Raw genomic sequence first — 21,048 nt, 5'->3', positions numbered from 1 at the left:
AACTTTGGAGCTAAAGCTACGAGAGTTAAAAAAAAAATCAATTTTCTTTACAAGTGACAAACTAAGTGTGTTCTGCCAGTGAGTGTGTAACTATGATCACGAGTGTGTTGAAGCTCATGGAAGTGTGTAACTATGATCACGAGTGTGTTGAAGCTCATGGAAGTGTGTAACTATGATCACGAGTGTGTTGAAGCTCATGGAAGTGTGTAACTATGATCACGAGTGTGTTGAAGCTCATGGAAGTGTGTAACTATGATCACGAGTGTGTTGAAGCTCATGGAAGTGTGTAACTATGATCACGAGTGTGTTGAAGCTCATGGAAGTGTGTAACTATGATCACGAGTGTGTTGAAGCTCATGGAAGTGTGTAACTATGATCACGAGTGTGTTGAAGCTCATGGAAGTGTGTAACTATGATCACGAGTGTGTTAAAGTGTGTAACTATGATCACGAGTGTGTTAAAGTGTGTAACTATGATCACGAGTGTGTTAAAGTGTGTAACTATGATCACGAGTGTGTTAAAGTGTGTAACTATGATCACGAGTGTGTTAAAGTGTGTAACTATGATCACGAGTGTGTTAAAGTGTGTAACTATGATCACGAGTGTGTTAAAGTGTGTAACTATGATCACGAGTGTGTTAAAGTGTGTAACTATGATCACGAGTGTGTTAAAGTGTGTAACTATGATCACGAGTGTGTTAAAGAGTGTAACTATGATCATGAGTGTGTTGAAGTGTGTAACTATGATCACGAGTGTGTTAAAGTGTGTAACTATGATCACGAGTGTGTTAAAGTGTGTAACTATGATCATGAGTGTGTTAAAGTGTGTAACTATGATCATGAGTGTGTTAAAGTGTGTAACTATGATCACGAGTGTGTTAAAGTGTGTAACTATGATCACGAGTGTGTTAAAGTGTGTAACTATGATCATGAGTGTGTTAAAGTGTGTAACTATGATCACGAGTGTGTTGAAGTGTGTAACTATGATCACGAGTGTGTTGAAGTGTGTAACTATGATCACGAGTGTGTTGAAGTGTGTAACTATGATCACGAGTGTGTTGAAGTGTGTAACTATGATCACGAGTGTGTTGAAGTGTGTAACTATGATCACGAGTGTGTTGAAGTGTGTAACTATGATCACGAGTGTGTTGAAGTGTGTAACTATGATCACGAGTGTGTTAAAGTGTGTAACTATGATCACGAGTGTGTTGAAGTGTGTAACTATGATCACGAGTGTGTTGAAGTGTGTAACTATGATCACGAGTGTGTTGAAGTGTGTAACTATGATCACGAGTGTGTTGAAGTGTGTAACTATGATCATGAGTGTGTTGAAGTGTGTAACAGACTCACTAGGAAGGATGTCACAGCTGAGCTGCCGATGAAGTTTGTCGTCCATCTTGAGGAACAGAGAGAGCTGCAGAGAGTCCAACCATCAACCTCTGGACGATCACAAGCGACGACACACACAAGCGACGACACACACAAGTGACGACACACACAAGTGACGACACACACAAGCGACGACACACACAAGCGACGACACACACAAGCGACGACACACACAAGCGACGACACACACAAGCGACGACACACACAAGCGACGACACACACAAGTGACGACACACACAAGTGACGACACACACAAGCGACGACACACACAAGCGACGACACACACAAGCGACGACACACACAAGCGACGACACACACAAGCGACGACACACACAAGCGACGACACACACAAGCGACGACACACACAAGCGACGACACACACACGCGACGACACACACAAGCGACGACACACACAAGCGACGACACACACAAGCGACGACACACACAAGCGACGACACACACAAGCGACGACACACACACGCGACGACACACACAAGCGACGACACACACAAGCGACGACACACACAAGCGACGACACACACACGCGACGACACACACAAGCGACGACACACACAAGCGACGACACACACAAGCGACGACACACATAAGCGACGACACAAACAAGCGACGACACACACAAGCGACGGCACACACACGCGACGGCACACACAAGCGACGACACACACAAGCGACGACACACACAAGCGACGACACACACACGCGACGACACACACACGCGACGACACACACAAGCGACGACACACACACGCGACGACACACACAAGCGACGACACACATAAGCGACGACACACATAAGTGATGACACACACGTGCGCACAAACTGAGAGCTGCAACAACACAACTGCCACACAAAACTAAACAATGACGTGTTAAAATCACACAACACACAAGACTCACATGAGTTTTGGTCCCTTCTTCGTTTGACTCCAGATTACACTGCATCTGAACAACCTGAGACACACACACAAACACGCACGCGCGCGCGCACACACACACACACACACACACACACACACACACACACACACACACACACACACACACACACACACACACACACACACACACACACACACACACACACACACACACACACACACACACACACACACACACACACACACACGCACACACGCACACGCACACGCACACACACGCACAGTGAGAATCTCTTCTACATTGTTACTTTCTTCAACATTGTTGTGAGTCAGTTGTGGAGTGAACATCTGGTGTAGCTCAGGGCTCAGTCTCTGGCCCTTCACCGTGTCGACAATCATTCAAGATGGCCGACCTTTCTGGTCTCCGCCTCATGGGGTTCCGGCGTCGGAGTCTTGACGGTCTCCACCTGCTCCTGGGACAGCGACAGGGCTCGGGGGACGGGGTGCGGCCGGGTCGAGGCGAAGTTCATCAGCGGGTAGATTCCATTTCTGGGTCAGACAGGAAGTGGTGAGAGAAGCCACTGGTCCAGATGAAGTTCTACTCACTTCACGTCCTCCAGGAACTTGTCCAGCTCAAGCGGAGACACGTGAGAGTACCTGCGAGAGAAACGGGCTCAGGTTCTGGACTCTGGTTAGGGGGAACACTGGAGGAGTCGGTCCTACTTGAGCTGGACCCCCTGACGGTCCCGGTGCTTGATCTCGGCCATCACGGCGTTGGGGTCGAAGGACTTGGTCTTCTCCTCCACACAGTTCTCGGGGAGCAGGTCTGAGAGACCAGCAGGAGTTTGAGTCACAAGTACACAACTGTGGTGTCAACATGTTACACACTGGAGTCACAGACACACAGTTGAGTCACAGGAACGACTCGAGGACTCACACTGGTTGTTGATGAGGCAGTGGGCCGCCAGCAGCTTCAGCGAGTGGACCTCGAACAGGACTCGGTGGAACAGAAGGTCGTGGGCCGTCGGCCTCTGCTTGAAGTCCGGTCGTAAACAGGACTGCGTGAACTCCTGCGGACAGAGGGGGCGCTGAAGAGCTGAAGAGCTGAAGAGCACAGGGCGACTCACCCTCATCAGAGGGTCTTCCAGGGATTGACCCGCGTTGGCGATGGCTTCTTTAGAAACTGCTGTGTCACCGTTGGCCTGGATCTCCAGAACCGCCATCTGAGGGTCACAGCATTTCAACAACAACACAATCTTGACTGGTGTCTTCACAACCTTCTACACAATCATGTCGTTGTGAAATAAACTCATTGTGTCCTGGATTCACGAGTCATGTGACTCAAGATTCACGAGTCATGTGACTCAAGATTCACGAGTCATGTGACTCAAGATTCACGAGTCATGTGACTCAAGATTCACGAGTCATGTGACTCAAGATTCACGAGTCATGTGACTCAAGATTCACGAGTCATGTGACTCAAGATTCACGAGTCATGTGACTCAAGATTCACGAGTCATGTGACTCAAGATTCACCAGTCATGTGACTCAAGATTCACGAGTCATGTGACTCATGATCAACACAACAAAGATTATTGTCGCACAACTGAACCATTTTATTACATCTCACCTCCAGAGCACAGATGCCGAAGGAGAAGATGTCGATGGCGTAGTCGTCCTCGCCTTCTGCACAGAGAAGCTTCAGTCACAACAACAACCGCAACAGAACAACAAAGACCACAACAACCGCAACAGAACAACAAAGACCACAACAACAACCGCAACAGAACAACAAAGACCACAACAACCGCAACAGAACAACAAAGACCACAACAACAACCGCAACAAAACAACAAAGACCACAACAACAACCGCAACAAAACAACAAAGACCACAACAACAACCGCAACAAAACAACAAAGACCACAACAACAACCGCAACAAAACAACAAAGACCACAACAACAACCGCAACAGAACAACAAAGACCACAACAACAACCGCAACAAAACAACAAAGACCACAACAACAACCGCAACAAAACAACAAAGACCACAACAACAACCGCAACAAAACAACAAAGACCACAACAACAACCGCAACAAAACAACAAAGACCACAACAACAACCGCAACAAAACAACAAAGACCACAACAACAACCGCAACAGAACGAAGACCACAACAACAAGAGTACAACAGAATAACAACAACAGAACAAAAACAACCACAACGACTATAAATGCAATGGAACAACAATGACCACAACAACCACAACAGAACAACGACCAAAACAACAACCAAAACAGAACAACGACGACCACAACAAGAACAGAACAACAATGACCACAACAGAACCACAACGACCACAACAACAACAACCGCAACAGAACCACAACGACCACAACAACAACAACCGCAACAGAACCACAACGACCACAACAACAACCGCAACAGAACAACAACGACTACAACAACAACAACCGCAACAGAACAACAAAAACGACCACAACAACAACTGCAAAAGAACCACAACGACTACAGCTGCAACGGAACAACAACGACCACAACAACGAAGACCACAACAAGAACAGAACAACAATGACCACAACTGCAACAGAACAACAACAACCGCAACAGAACCACAACGACCACAACAACGACCACAACAACAACCACAACAGAACCACAACGACCACAACAACAACCGCAACAGAACAACAACAACTACAACAACAACAACCGCAACAGAACAACAAAAACGACCACAACAACAACTGCAAAAGAACCACAACGACTACAGCTGCAACGGAACAACAACGACCACAACAACGAAGACCACAACAAGAACAGAACAACAATGACCACAACAACCGCAACAGAACAACAACCGAAACAGAACAACAACGACCAAAACAACAACCACAACAGAAGAACAACGACTCTCGGATGAACCCGGAGTGACTTACTTCCATATTCTGGGGCGAAGAAGTGAAGGTTCCTCTGCTCGTCACGATGTTGCCTCGTCTTGCCCTGAACACTGGCGTCTGGAAACACTGGCGAGAGGAAGTGACATCATTTTACAACTCCGTCACCGATGACGACGACGATGAAGAACAACTTACCGTTTACAAACAGTCGATGCCAAACTGAAAATAAAGAAACAAGAGTTGAAAGACACGTGAACATCATCAAGTGAGCAGAGAGTTGTGTGAGGGACGTTAAGAAGTTCAGTGTGAAGTCATGGACAGGTGAGGGAGACAGTGACTCAGAGGTCATGGACAGGTGAGAGAGAAGTGACTCAGAGGTCATGGACAGGTGAGGGAGACAGTGACTCAGAGGTCATGGACAGGTGAGAGAGACAGTGACTCAGAGGTCATGGACAGGTGAGGGAGACAGTGACTCAGAGGTCATGGACAGGTGAGAGAGAAGTGACTCAGAGGTCATGGACAGGTGAGAGAGAAGTGACTCAGAGGTCATGGACAGGTGAGGGAGACAGTGACTCAGAGGTCATGGACAGGTGAGAGAGACAGTGACTCAGAGGTCATGGACAGGTGAGAGAGAAGTGACTCAGAGGTCATGGACAGGTGAGAGAGACAGTGACTCAGAGGTCATGGGCAGGTGAGGGAGACAGTGACTCAGAGGTCATGGACAGGTGAGAGAGACAGTGACTCAGAGGTCATGGACAGGTGAGAGAGACAGTGACTCAGAGGTCATGGACAGGTGAGAGAGAAGTGACTCAGAGGTCATGGACAGGTGAGAGAGAAGTGACTCAGAGGTCATGGACAGGTGAGAGAGACAGTGACTCAGAGGTCATGGACAGGTGAGAGAGAAGTGACTCAGAGGTCATGGACAGGTGAGAGAGAAGTGACTCAGAGGTCATGGACAGGTGAGGGAGACAGTGACTGAGAGGTCATGGACAGGTGAGAGAGAAGTGACTCAGAGGTCATGGACAGGTGAGGGAGACAGTGACTCAGAGGTCATGGACAGGTGAGAGAGAAGTGACTCAGAGGTCATGGACAGGTGAGGGAGACAGTGACTGAGAGGTCATGGACAGGTGAGGGAGACAGTGACTCAGAGGTCATGGACAGGTGAGAGAGAAGTGACTCAGAGGTCATGGACAGGTGAGAGAGACAGTGACTCAGAGGTCATGGGCAGGTGAGGGAGACAGTGACTCAGAGGTCATGGACAGGTGAGAGAGACAGTGACTCAGAGGTCTTGGACAGGTGAGGGAGACAGTGACTCAGAGGTCATGGGCAGGTGAGGGAGACAGTGACTCAGAGGTCAAGGACAGGTGAGAGAGACAGTGACTCAGAGGTCATGGACAGGTGAGAGAGACAGTGACTCAGAGGTCATGGACAGGTGAGAGAGACAGTGACTCAGAGGTCATGGACAGGTGAGAAAGACAGTGACTCAGAGGTCATGGACAGGTGAGAGAGACAGTGACTCAGAGGTCATGGACAGGTGAGAGAGACAGTGACTCAGAGGTCATGGACAGGTGAGATATAAGTGACTCAGAGGTCATGGACAGGTGAGAGAGACAGTGACTTAGAGGTCATGGACAGGTGAGAGAGACAGTGACTCAGAGGTCATGGACAGGTGAGAGAGAAGTGACTCAGAGGTCATGGACAGGTGAGAGAGACAGTGACTCAGAGGTCATGGACAGGTGAGAGAGAAGTGACTCAGAGGTCATGGACAGGTGAGAGAGAAGTGACTCAGAGGTCATGGACAGGTGAGGGAGACAGTGACTGAGAGGTCATGGACAGGTGAGGGAGACAGTGACTCAGAGGTCATGGACAGGTGAGAGAGACAGTGACTCAGAGGTCATGGGCAGGTGAGGGAGACAGTGACTCAGAGGTCATGGACAGGTGAGAGAGACAGTGACTCAGAGGTCTTGGACAGGTGAGGGAGACAGTGACTCAGAGGTCATGGGCAGGTGAGGGAGACAGTGACTCAGAGGTCAAGGACAGGTGAGAGAGACAGTGACTCAGAGGTCATGGACAGGTGAGAGAGACAGTGACTCAGAGGTCATGGACAGGTGAGAGAGACAGTGACTCAGAGGTCATGGACAGGTGAGAGAGACAGTGACTCAGAGGTCATGGACAGGTGAGAGAGACAGTGACTCAGAGGTCATGGACAGGTGAGAGAGACAGTGACTCAGAGGTCATGGACAGGTGAGAGAGACAGTGACTCAGAGGTCATGGACAGGTGAGAGAGACAGTGACTCAGAGGTCATGGACAGGTGAGAGAGACAGTGACTCAGAGGTCATGGACAGGTGAGATAGAAGTGACTCAGAGGTCATGGACAGGTGAAGCTCTTCTTCTCACCTGAGCCGATCTTGATGAGGCCGTTGTGCTGGATGAAGATAGTGTCACATGTCAGGTTTCCGTGGATGATTGGCGGGTCACAGGAGTGCAGGTAGCTGCAGAGCAACAGGTCAACAGGTCAACAGGTCAACAGGTCAGGTGACGACGTCAGGTGTGTTAGAGGAAGAATGTACCTGAGAGCTGAGAGGATCTGAGTGCACCACCTCTTCCACGCCTGGAACACATGATTGTTTTATCAAGCAGCACCAAAATATACTTTATTAGTATTTGATTTTTATTAGAGAAAAGTGAGCGCAAGTGTAAGATAAGATTGTGGTAAGATAAGTGCTAAGATAAGATAAGCGTGAGGTAAGATAAGTGTGAGGTAAGATAAGAGTGAGGTAAGATAAGTGGTAAGATAAGCGGTAAGATAAGATTAGTGCGAGGTAAGATAAGTGGCAAGATAAGATAAGTGTTAGGTAAGATAAGAGTGAGGTAAGATAAGTGCTAAGATAAGATAAGCGTGAGGTAAGATAAGTGTGAGGTAAGATAAGAGTGAGGTAAGATAAGTGGTAAGATAAAATAAGCGTGAGGTAAGATAAGTGTGAGGTAAGATAAGAGTGAGGTAAGATAAGTGCTAAGATAAGATAAGCGTGAGGTAAGATAAGTGTGAGGTAAGATAAGAGTGAGGTAAGATAAGTGCTAAGATAAGATAAGCGTGAGGTAAGATAAGTGTGAGGTAAGATAAGAGTGAGGTAAGATAAGTGGTAAGATAAGCGGTAAGATAAGATTAGTGCGAGGTAAGATAAGTGGCAAGATAAGATAAGTGTTAGGTAAGATAAGAGTGAGGTAAGATAAGTGTAAGATAAGACCTTGACGTTCATGGTCTTGTGGTTCTTCTTGGTCTTCTTGAGGAACTGCTTGAGGCTGCCTGAGGACATGTACTCAGTGATGAAGATCACCTGCAGAGAAGACCTGGTTTAGCTCAGAGAGGTGAGTCGAGCGTGAGGGACTCGTACTCGCGCCTGACTCTCCTTCATGTCCAGCCAGTACTTGTGGAACTTGACGATGTTGGGATGTTCCACCTGCATCAGGTTCTCAAACATCTCCTTGATCTTCTCCTGGAACATGTCAGAGGTTAGTTCTCCGTGGATGATGATTCAATCATCTATCCATCATCCATCATCCTTTATCCATCCTTTATCCATCCATCCATCCATCCATCATCCTTTATCCATCCATCCATCCATCATCCTTTATCCATCCATCATCCATCATCCTTTATCCATCCATCCATCATCCTTTATCCATCCATCATCCTTTATCCATCCATCCATCATCCTTTATCCGTCCATCCATCCATCCATCCATCATCCTTTATCCATCCATCCATCATCCTTTATCCATCCATCCATCCATCCATCATCCTTTATCCATCCATCATCCATCATCCTTTATCCATCCATCCATCATCCTTTATCCATCCATCCATCATCCTTTATCCATCCATCATCCTTTATCCATCCATCCATCCTTTATCCATCCTTTATCCATCCATCCATCCATCATCCTTTATCCATCCATCCATCATCCTTTATCCATCCATCCATCATCCTTTATCCATCCATCCATCATCCTTTATCCATCCATCCATCCTTTATCCATCCATCATCCTTTATCCATCCATCCATCCTTTATCCATCCATCATCCTTTATCCATCCATCCATCCATCCATCTTCCTTTGTCCATCCATCCATCCATCATCCTTTAATTTTTTAGAGGAGGTCAACAGGTCAACAGGTCAACAGGTTGATCAGGAGGTCTGGCTCTGTGGTTTGAATGAAGCTGGACTCACTGGTGACAGTTGCTGAGATCATTGAACAAACTACTGTCCATCATGATCATCATCCTCTGAACACTGTCATCAGTGAGCAGAGAAGCAGATGAAGCACCAATGCTCCTACAAGGTGCAAAACAAATAGACTCAGGGACTCATTCATTCCTCGGGCTATTAAGTTGTACAATTCTGAGTTCGGGGGCAGAAATGAAAGTATCTGGATGTTCTATGTTAGTCTTTGTTGTTTGTCTTTGTTGTTTTTCTTTGATCTTGTTCTTTATCTTTATCTTTAGACTAAGATTGTATCATCTTGTTCTTCCTCTTTATGTTCTTATTATTTTATTTTTTATGTATTATTTTCTATTGTTTATGAAAAATTGCTGGCTACTGGAAAAGGACAATTTCCAGAAGGAGACCTCCTGAGGGATCAATAAAGTTTTACCTTACCTTACCTTATCCATCCATCCATCCATCCATCATCCTTTCTCCATCCATCCATCTATCATCCATCATCCTCCTCACCTCTTGTGCTTTGAAGACCTTCTTGTCAGAGAAGAGGACTTCGTTCCAAACGACCTCCACTCCTTCTTCTGTGTCCATGGCCAGAGACGCGCTCTCCACTCCAGGAACATTACCCTGACTGACCTGTAGAGGGCAGTGAACATGAGTAACTACTGTAGTGATCCATGAAGATCCTCATCATCTCCACGACAACCTTGTTTCACAACATTTGAAGAACATCTGCTGTCCTATCCTTCTTTACTTCCTCATTCTCTTTTTACTTCCTGTTCTATCCTTCTTTACTTCCTCATTCTCTTTTTACTTCCTATTCTATCCTTCTTTACTTCCTCACTCTCTTTTTACTTCCTGTTCTATCCTTCTTTACTTCCTCATTCTCTTTTTACTTCCTGTTCTATCCTTCTTTACTTCCTCATTCTCTTTTTACTTCCTGTTCTATCCTTCTTTACTTCCTCATTCTCTTTTTACTTCCTGTTCTATCCTTCTTTACTTCCTCATTCTCTTTTTACTTCCTATTCTATCCTTCTTTACTTCCTCATTCTCTTTTTACTTCCTGTTCTATCCTTCTTTACTTCCTCATTCTATTTTTTACTTCCTATTCTATCCTTCTTTACTTCCTCATTCTCTTTTTACTTCCTATTCTATCCTTCTTTACTTCCTCATTCTCTTTTTACTTCCTGTTCTATCCTTCTTTACTTCCTCGTTCTATTTTTACTTCCTGTTCTATCCTTCTTTACTTCCTCATTCTATTTTTACTTCCTGTTCTATCCTTCTTTACTTCCTCATTCTATTTTTACTTCCTGTTCTATCCTTCTTTACTTCCTCATTCTCTTTTTACTTCCTGTTCTATCCTTCTTTACTTCCTCATTCTATTTTTACTTCCTATTCTATCCTTCTTTACTTCCTCATTCTCTTTTTACTTCCTATTCTATCCTTCTTTACTTCCTCATTCTCTTTTTACTTCCTGTTCTATCCTTCTTTACTTCCTCGTTCTATTTTTACTTCCTGTTCTATCCTTCTTTACTTCCTCATTCTATTTTTACTTCCTGTTCTATCCTTCTTTACTTCCTCATTCTATTTTTACTTCCTGTTCTATCCTTCTTTACTTCCTCATTCTCTTTTTACTTCCTGTTCTATCCTTCTTTACTTCCTCATTCTATTTTTACTTCCTATTCTATCTTTCTTCATTTCCTCCTTCTCTTTTTACTTCCCATTCTATCCTTCTTTACTTCCTCATTCTCTTTTTACTTCCTAGTTCTATACTTCTTTACTTCCTCCTTCTCTTTGTTCTTCCTCCTTATCTTTTTACTTACTATTCTATCCTTCTTTACTTCCTCGTTCTCTCTTTACTTCCTAGTTCTATCCTTCTTTACTTCCTCGTTCTCTCTTTACTTCCTAGTTCTATCCTTCTTTACTTCCTCGTTCTCTCTTTACTTCCTAGTTCTATCCTTCTTTACTTCCTCGTTCTCTCTTTACTTCCTAGTTCTATCCTTCTTTACTTCCTCGTTCTCTCTTTACTTCCTAGTTCTATCCTTCTTTACTTCCTCCTTCTCTTTTAACAAGTGTATTTCAGTTTCATCTTCTGATCTACTTCTTGTTCACGATTCAAAAGTCAAACATCCTCTCATTGAAGGTTTGGATTCAGAGGTCACGACATTTGACCTGCTGTGACTCGTGATGTCGTCGATGAACTTTGACTCCTGTGGTCCACGAGTAGAAACAAAGCTCTTTGTCTGAGACAAGAGTTCTTTCTGCTGGGTTGACCTCTGACCTGCATGAATCACAGCGATGAACAAACTCACTTTTATCTCGACTCACAGAAACGTTTCTTGACTCTCTGTGGCGTCACATGTTCAGAGTCAGGGTCGCCAGCTTGTGTGGCAGGAAATGGTTGAGAAGGGGTCAAAGGTCAGGTTGTTTCGGCCACTTATCTGACGCGCATCGATCATGTGACGACGTAGAAGTAGTTGTGTTGGTTTTGAGACACGATTAAAGCAACATTTACTACGACTTTAAAATCATTCATTCAGGCAACATTGAACCGACGCACACATTGAAGCTGGTGGTGACAAGGTCGAACAACTCTTTAGACCTCCTGTGTGTGACTCACACCTTCAAACAATCCCATGTAGTGTCACACCATGTTTTGTGTAGACGAACATGCGAGTGTGTCCATCTGAAATGTGTGTGTGTTGAACACCTCAGTGTGCGTTTGTACAGTACGTGTCAGTGTGTGTTGAATGTCTCAGTGTGTGTGTATGTCTCCCAGTGTGTGTGTGTCTCCCAGTGTGTGTGTGTCAGTGTGAGTTTGTATGTGTCAGTGTGTGTTGAATGTCTCAGTGTGTGTGTGTCTCCCAGTGTGTGTGTGTGTGTGTGTGTAACTTAGTGTGTGTGTGTGTGTCTCAGTGTGTGTGTGTCTCGGTGTGTGTGTGTGTGTGTGTCTTAGTGTGTGTGTGTGTGTGTCTCAGTGTGTGTGTGTCTCTCACTGTGTGTCTCAGTGTATGTTTCTCTTAGTGTGTGTGTGTGTGTCTCAGTGTGTGTGTGTGTGTGTCTCAGTGTGTGAGTGTGTCTCAGTGTGTGTGTGTGTGTGTCTCAGTGTGGCAGCAGCTCTGAGGTCACGCAGGTGTGTGTAGACACTAGTTGTCAACACAGAGCTTCACACAAACATCTGCTGCTCGACACAACAGGACACGACAAAGTCTCAACACTTGAGACAGAAGGTCAAGAACAGCTGAAGGTTCAAGACGATGATCAAGAAACAACTTGTTCTTGTTTCTCAGTTTAAAATCATTGTTCAAGGAGCAAGTCTTCGTTTTATCGGTTCCATGTCAGCTAATACTAGTTAGCCACATTGCTAATACTAGTTAGTGACATCGCTAATACCAGTTAGCCACATCGCTAATACTAGTTAGTGACATCGCTAATACCAGTTAGTGACATCGCTAATACCAGTTAGCCACATCGCTAATACCAGTTAGTGACATCGCTAATACCAGTTAGCCACATCGCTAATACCAGTTAGCCACATCGCTAATACCAGTTAGCCACATCGCTAATACCAGTTAGTGACATCGCTAATACTAGTTAGTGACATCGCTAATACCAGTTAGCCACATCGCAAATCCTAGTTAGCCACATCGCTAATATCAGTTAGTGACATCACTAATACCAGTTAGCCACATCGCTAATACCAGTTAGTGACATCGCTAATACCAGTTAGCCACATCGCTAATACCAGTTAGCCACATCGCTAATACTAGTTAGTGACATCGCTAATACCAGTTAGCCACATCGCAAATCCTAGTAAGCCACATCGCTAATATCAGTTAGTGACATCACTAATACCAGTTAGCCACATCGCTAATACCAGTTAGTGACATCGCTAATACCAGTTAGTGACATCGCTAATACCAGTTAGCCACATCGCTAATACCAGTTAGTGACATCGCTAATACCAGTTAGCCACATCGCTAATACCAGTTAGTGACATCGCTAATACCAGTTAGCCACATCGCTAATACCAGTTAGTGACATCGCTAATACCAGTTAGCCACATCGCTAATGCTAGTTAACCACATCAGGAATGCCAGTTAGCCACATCGCTAATGCTATTTAGCCAACTTGCTAATGCTAGTTCACCACATCAGGAATGCCAGTTAGCCACATCGCTAATGCTAGTTAGCCAACTTGCTAATGTTAGTTCACCACATCAGGAATGCCAGTTAGCCACATCGCTAATGCTAGTTAGCCAACTTGCTAATGTTAGTTCACCACATCAGGAATGCCAGTTAGCCACATCGCTAATGCTATTTAGCCAACTTGCTAATGCTAGTTAACCACATCAGGAATGCTAGTTAGCCAACTTGCTAATGCTAGTTAACCACATCAGGAACACCAGTTTTTGGTTTAAGTCTTGGCGCCAACATGCCAGCACTAGTGTCGCAGCAGAGACAGGAATGTAGCACCTCGACTCCATCTTTCCAGCCACAACCAGGACAACACAACCTCATCCACATGGACCAGATCCACGGTACAACAAGAAAGAGAGACGGCTTTACAAATATAGTGTTTACTTACGCAGACATGGAGAGAATAGACAAGAAGACAAAGACGTAGGAAAAAAAAGAGGTAGATAAAGAATGTGAGTTCTTCTACTAGAGCGGCTCAGAAGAGTTTTGTATGAACTGCAGGCGAAACACATCCTTCTTGTTTACACACAAAATAAACACAATAGTGTAAACGACACAAACACATTATAATGTTGTGACATCATTTAAGTTTATTTCCTCACTTTAACAGTTTGTGTCAGTTTTGTTCAGAGTTAACTAGACGTTTGTCAAACACCAGGATCCTCAGTTTGACTGACATCAGTCACTCAAGTTCTGACTCGACCCTGAACTTTATCATCAACAATCACCAGAGTTTGACTTTTGTCCACATTTAGCTTCAAAGTGTTTTCATTGTTTGATTTCTAGCAACAATTGACTAAGTTCAGCCTCTGATCAGCTGATCAACAGTCACACACACAGTCACACACACAGTCACACACACAGTCACACACACAGTCACACACACAGTCACACACACAGTCACACACACAGTCACACACAGAGTCACACACACAGAGTCACACACAGAGTCACACACACAGTCACACACACAGTCACACACACAGTCACACACACAGTCACACACACAGTCACACACACAGAGTCACACACACAGAGTCACACACACAGAGTCACACACACAGTCACACACAGAGTCAACACACAGAGTCACACACACAGAGTCACACACACAGTCACACACACAGTCACACACACAGTCACACACACAGTCACACACACAGTCACACACACAGAGTCACACACACAGAGTCACACACACAGTCACACACACAGTCACACACACAGAGTCACACACACAGTCACACACAGAGTCACACACACAGAGTCACACACACAGTCACACACACAGTCACACACACAGAGTCACACACACAGTCACACACAGAGTCACACACACAGAGTCACACACACAGTCACACACACAGAGTCACACACACAGTCACACACAGAGTCACACACACAGAGTCACACACACAGTCACACACAGAGTCACACACACAGTCACACACAGAGTCACACACACAGTCACACACAGAGTCACACATACAGAGTCACACACAGAGTCACACACAGAGTCACACACAGAGTCACACACACAGTCACACACAGAGTCACACACACAGTCACACACAGAGTCACACACAGAGTCACACACAGTCACACACAGAGTCACACACACAGTCACACACAGAGTCACATACAGAGTCACACACACAGTCACACACAGAGTCACACACACAGTCACACACAGAGTCACACACACAGAGTCACACACACAGTCACACACAGAGTCACACACACAGTCACACACACAGTCACACACACAGTCACACACACAGTCACACACAGAGTCACACACACAGTCACACACAGAGTCACACACACAGTCACACACAGAGTCACACACACAGTCACACACACAGTCACACACAGAGTCACACACACAGTCACACACAGAGTCACACACAGAGTCACACATACAGAGTCACACACAGAGTCACACACAGAGTCACACACAGAGTCACACACACAGTCACACACAGAGTCACACACACAGTCACACACAGAGTCACACACAGAGTCACACACAGTCACACACAGAGTCACACACACAGTCACACACAGAGTCACATACAGAGTCACACACAGAGTCACACACACAGTCACACACAGAGTCACACACAGTCACACACACAGTCACACACACAGTCACACACACAGTCACACACAGAGTCACACACAGAGTCACACACAGAGTCACACACACAGTCACACACACAGTCACACACACAGTCACACACACAGAGTCACACACACAGAGTCACACACACAGAGTCACACACACAGTCACACACACAGTCACACACACAGTCACACACACAGTCACACACACAGTCACACACACAGTCACACACACAGTCACACACAGAGTCACACACAGAGTCACACACACAGTCACACACAGAGTCACACAGAGTCACACACAGTCACACACACAGTCACACACACAGTCACACACAGAGTCACACACAGAGTCACACACAGAGTCACACACACAGTCACACACACAGTCACACACACAGTCACACACACAGTCACACACAGAGTCACACACACAGAGTCACACACACAGAGTCACACACACAGTCACACACACAGTCACACACACAGTCACACACACAGTCACACACACAGTCACACACACAGTCACACACAGAGTCACACACACAGTCACACAGAGTCACACACAGAGTCACACACACAGTCACACACACAGTCACACACAGAGTCACACACACAGTCACACACACAGTCACACACACAGTCACACACACAGTCACACACACAGTCACACACACAGTCACACACAGAGTCACACACACAGTCACACACACAGTCACACACAGAGTCACACACACAGTCACACACACAGTCACACACACAGTCACACAGAGTCACACAGAGTCACACACAGAGTCACACACACAGTCACACACACAGTCACACACAGAGTCACACACACAGTCACACACACAGTCACACACAGAGTCACACACACAGTCACACACACAGTCACACACACAGTCACACACACAGTCACACACAGAGTCACACACAGAGTCACACACAGAGTCACACACACAGTCACACACAGAGTCACACAAAGAGTCACACACACAGTCACACAGAGTCACACACACAGTCACACACAGTCACACACACAGTCACACACACAGTCACACACAGAGTCACACACACAGTCACACACACAGTCACACACACAGTCACACACACAGTCACACACACACAGTCACACACACACAGTCACACACACAGTCACACACACAGTCACACACACAGTCACACACACACAGTCACACACACACAGTCACACACACAGTCACACACACACAGTCACACACACACAGTCACACACACAGTCACACACACAGTCACACACACACAGTCACACACACACAGTCACACACACAGTCACACACACAGTCACACACAGAGAGTCTCAGACCTTCCGGTGGTTCTGGTCTCAGCAGGAAAAGGTTCTTGTCAAAGTGAAAGTTGACCATAAACAACAGACGATTCTTCTGAGTCCAGAACCATATGAACTCCTAGGTCTCTGTCCAACAGAACCAGAAGACACGAGTCCAGATCTTTGTCCAACAGAACCAGAAGACACGAGTCCAGATCTTTGTCCAACAGAACCAGAAGACACGAGTCCAGATCTCTGTCCAACAGAACCAGAAGACACGAGTCCAGATCTCTGTCCAACAGAACCAGAAGACACGAGTCCAGATCTCTGTCCAACAGAACCAGAAGACACGAGTCCAGATCTTTGTCCAACAGAACCAGAAGACACGAGTCCAGATCTCTGTCCAACAGAACCAGAAGACACGAGTCCAGATCTCTGTCCAACAGAACCAGAAGACACGAGTCCAGATCTCTGTCCAACAGAACCAGAAGACACGAGCCCAGATCTTTGTCCAACAGAACCAGAAGACACGAGTCCAGATCTCTGTCCAACAGAACCAGAAGACACGAGTCCAGATCTCTGTCCAACAGAACCAGAAGACACGAGTCCAGATCTCTGTCCAACAGAACCAGAAGACACGAGTCCAGATCTCTGTCCAACAGAACCAGAAGACACGAGTCCAGATCTCTGTCCAACAGAACCAGAAGACACGAGTCCAGATCTCTGTCCAACAGAACCAGAAGACACGAGTCCAGATCTTTGTCCAACAGAACCAGAAGACACGAGTCCAGATCTTTGTCCAACAGAACCAGAAGACACGAGTCCAGATCTTTGTCCAACAGAACCAGAAGACACGAGTCCAGATCTTTGTCCAACAGAACCAGAAGACACGAGTCCAGATCTTTGTCCAACAGAACCAGAAGACACGAGTCCAGATCTCTGTCCAACAGAACCAGAAGACACGAGTCCAGATCTCTGTCCAACAGAACCAGAAGACACGAGTCCAGATCTCTGTCCAACAGAACCAGAAGACACGAGTCCAGATCTCTGTCCAACAGAACCAGAAGACACGAGTCCAGATCTCTGTCCAACAGAACCAGAAGACACGAGTCCAGATCTCTGTCCAACAGAACCAGAAGACACGAGTCCAGATCTCTGTCCAACAGAACCAGAAGACACGAGTCCAGATCTCTGTCCAACAGAACCAGAAGACACGAGTCCAGATCTCTGTCCAACAGAACCAGAAGACACGAGTCCAGATCTCTGTCCAACAGAACCAGAAGACACGAGTCCAGATCTCTGTCCAACAGAACCAGAAGACACGAGTCCAGATCTCTGTCCAACAGAACCAGAAGACACGAGTCCAGATCTCTGTCCAACAGAACCAGAAGACACGAGTCCAGATCTCTGTCCAACAGAACCAGAAGACACGAGTCCAGATCTCTGTCCAACAGAACCAGAAGACACGAGTCCAGATCTCTGTCCAACAGAACCAGAAGACACGAGTCCAGATCTCTGTCCAACAGAACCAGAAGACACGAGTCCAGATCTCTGTCCAACAGAACCAGAAGACACGAGTCCAGATCTCTGTCCAACAGAACCAGAAGACACGAGTCCAGATCTCTGTCCAACAGAACCAGAAGACACGAGTCCAGATCTCTGTCCAACAGAACCAGAAGACACGAGTCCAGATCTCTGTCCAACAGAACCAGAAGACACGAGTCCAGATCTCTGTCCAACAGAACCAGAAGACACGAGTCCAGATCTCTGTCCAACAGAACCAGAAGACACGAGTCCAGATCTCTGTCCAACAGAACCAGAAGACACGAGTCCAGATCTCTGTCCAACAGAACCAGAAGACACGAGTCCAGATCTCTGTCCAACAGAACCAGAAGACACGAGTCCAGATCTCTGTCCAACAGAACCAGAAGACACGAGTCCAGATCTCTGTCCAACAGAACCAGAAGACACGAGTCCAGATCTCTGTCCAACAGAACCAGAAGACACGAGTCCAGATCTCTGTCCAACAGAACCAGAAGACACGAGTCCAGATCTCTGTCCAACAGAACCAGAAGACACGAGTCCAGATCTCTGTCCAACAGAACCAGAAGACACGAGTCCAGATCTCTGTCCAACAGAACCAGAAGACACGAGTCCAGATCTCTGTCCAACAGAACCAGAAGACACGAGTCCAGATCTCTGTCCAACAGAACCAGAAGACACGAGTCCAGATCTCTGTCCAACAGAACCAGAAGACACGAGTCCAGATCTCTGTCCAACAGAACCAGAAGACACGAGTCCAGATCTCTGTCCAACAGAACCAGAAGACACGAGTCCAGATCTCTGTCCAACAGAACCAGAAGACACGAGTCCAGATCTCTGTCCAACAGAACCAGAAGACACGAGTCCAGATCTCTGTCCAACAGAACCAGAAGACACGAGTCCAGATCTCTGTCCAACAGAACCAGAAGACACGAGTCCAGATCTCTGTCCAACAGAACCAGAAGACACGAGTCCAGATCTCTGTCCAACAGAACCAGAAGACACGAGTCCAGATCTCTGTCCAACAGAACCAGAAGACACGAGTCCAGATCTCTGTCCAACAGAACCAGAAGACACGAGTCCAGATCTCTGTCCAACAGAACCAGAAGACACGAGTCCAGATCTCTGTCCAACAGAACCAGAAGACACGAGTCCAGATCTCTGTCCAACAGAACCAGAAGACACGAGTCCAGATCTCTGTCCAACAGAACCAGAAGACACGAGTCCAGATCTCTGTCCAACAGAACCAGAAGACACGAGTCCAGATCTCTGTCCAACAGAACCAGAAGACACGAGTCCAGATCTCTGTCCAACAGAACCAGAAGACACGAGTCCAGATCTCTGTCCAACAGAACCAGAAGACACGAGTCCAGATCTCTGTCCAACAGAACCAGAAGACACGAGTCCAGATCTCTGTCCAACAGAACCAGAAGACACGAGTCCAGATCTCTGTCCAACAGAACCAGAAGACACGAGTCCAGATCTCTGTCCAACAGAACCAGAAGACACGAGTCCAGATCTCTGTCCAACAGAACCAGAAGACACGAGTCCAGATCTTTGTCCAACAGAACCAGAAGACACGAGTCCAGATCTCTGTCCAACAGAACCAGAAGACACGAGTCCAGATCTCTGTCCAACAGAACCAGAAGACACGAGTCCAGATCTCTGTCCAACAGAACCAGAAGACACGAGTCCAGATCTCTGTCCAACAGAACCAGAAGACACGAGTCCAGATCTCTGTCCAACAGAACCAGAAGACACGAGTCCAGATCTCTGTCCAACAGAACCAGAAGACACGAGTCCAGATCTTTGTCCAACAGAACCAGAAGACACGAGTCCAGATCTCTGTCCAACAGAACCAGAAGACACGAGTCCAGATCTCTGTCCAACAGAACCAGAAGACACGAGTCCAGATCTTTGTCCAACAGAACCAGAAGACACGAGTCCAGATCTCTGTCCAACAGAACCAGAAGACACGAGTCCAGATCTCTGTCCAACAGAACCAGAAGACACGAGTCCAGATCTCTGTCCAACAGAACCAGAAGACACGAGTCCAGATCTCTGTCCAACAGAACCAGAAGACACGAGTCCAGATCTCTGTCCAACAGAACCAGAAGACACGAGTCCAGATCTCTGTCCAACAGAACCAGAAGACACGAGTCCAGATCTTTGTCCAACAGAACCAGAAGACACGAGTCCAGATCTCTGTCCAACAGAACCAGAAGACACAAGTCCAGATCTCTGTCCAACAGAACCAGAAGACACGAGTCCAGATCTCGGGCAGTTCTGGTTTAGAACCTTCATGGCAGAAACAGAAAACAAGACTAGAACAGCATCAGCTCCACATTAAACAGGGTCAGGCGGGTCCATAAAGTGCGTCTCTGGTACTGGATCACTTCATTCCTGCTTCACCACAACCAGAACCACAGCAGAGGTTTG

The 21,048-nt window shown here is 46.5% G+C and overlaps 1 protein-coding gene across 3 annotated transcripts in view; it reads right to left on the bottom strand.

Annotated features, from left to right (window-relative positions):
* The window catches only part of LOC148080520 (nuclear receptor-binding protein 2-like), a 32,130-nt gene that overhangs the window by 2,683 nt on the left and 8,399 nt on the right, over positions 1–21,048 (bottom strand). For all 3 annotated transcript variants that reach the window (XM_087788384.1, XM_087788385.1, XM_087788383.1), the window contains exons 2-16: positions 9,952–10,074; positions 8,611–8,712; positions 8,464–8,553; positions 7,786–7,826; positions 7,613–7,707; positions 5,410–5,433; positions 5,254–5,340; positions 3,918–3,973; positions 3,415–3,510; positions 3,225–3,357; positions 3,011–3,113; positions 2,894–2,944; positions 2,701–2,836; positions 2,307–2,360; positions 1,350–1,413 (exon numbers count right to left, since the gene is read on the bottom strand). In XM_087788384.1, the coding sequence (XP_087644510.1) occupies positions 1,350–1,413; positions 2,307–2,360; positions 2,701–2,836; positions 2,894–2,944; positions 3,011–3,113; positions 3,225–3,357; positions 3,415–3,510; positions 3,918–3,973; positions 5,254–5,340; positions 5,410–5,433; positions 7,613–7,707; positions 7,786–7,826; positions 8,464–8,553; positions 8,611–8,712; positions 9,952–10,074 (1,255 nt within the window). The remainder of the gene's footprint in view (positions 1–1,349; positions 1,414–2,306; positions 2,361–2,700; positions 2,837–2,893; positions 2,945–3,010; positions 3,114–3,224; positions 3,358–3,414; positions 3,511–3,917; positions 3,974–5,253; positions 5,341–5,409; positions 5,434–7,612; positions 7,708–7,785; positions 7,827–8,463; positions 8,554–8,610; positions 8,713–9,951; positions 10,075–21,048) is intronic.

This window comes from Callionymus lyra, chromosome 4 (genome assembly GCF_982586985.1).
Source record: "Callionymus lyra chromosome 4, fCalLyr1.hap1.1, whole genome shotgun sequence".
Taxonomy (NCBI): domain Eukaryota; kingdom Metazoa; phylum Chordata; class Actinopteri; order Syngnathiformes; family Callionymidae; genus Callionymus; species Callionymus lyra.
This window is presented reverse-complemented; position numbering and strand designations above follow the sequence as displayed.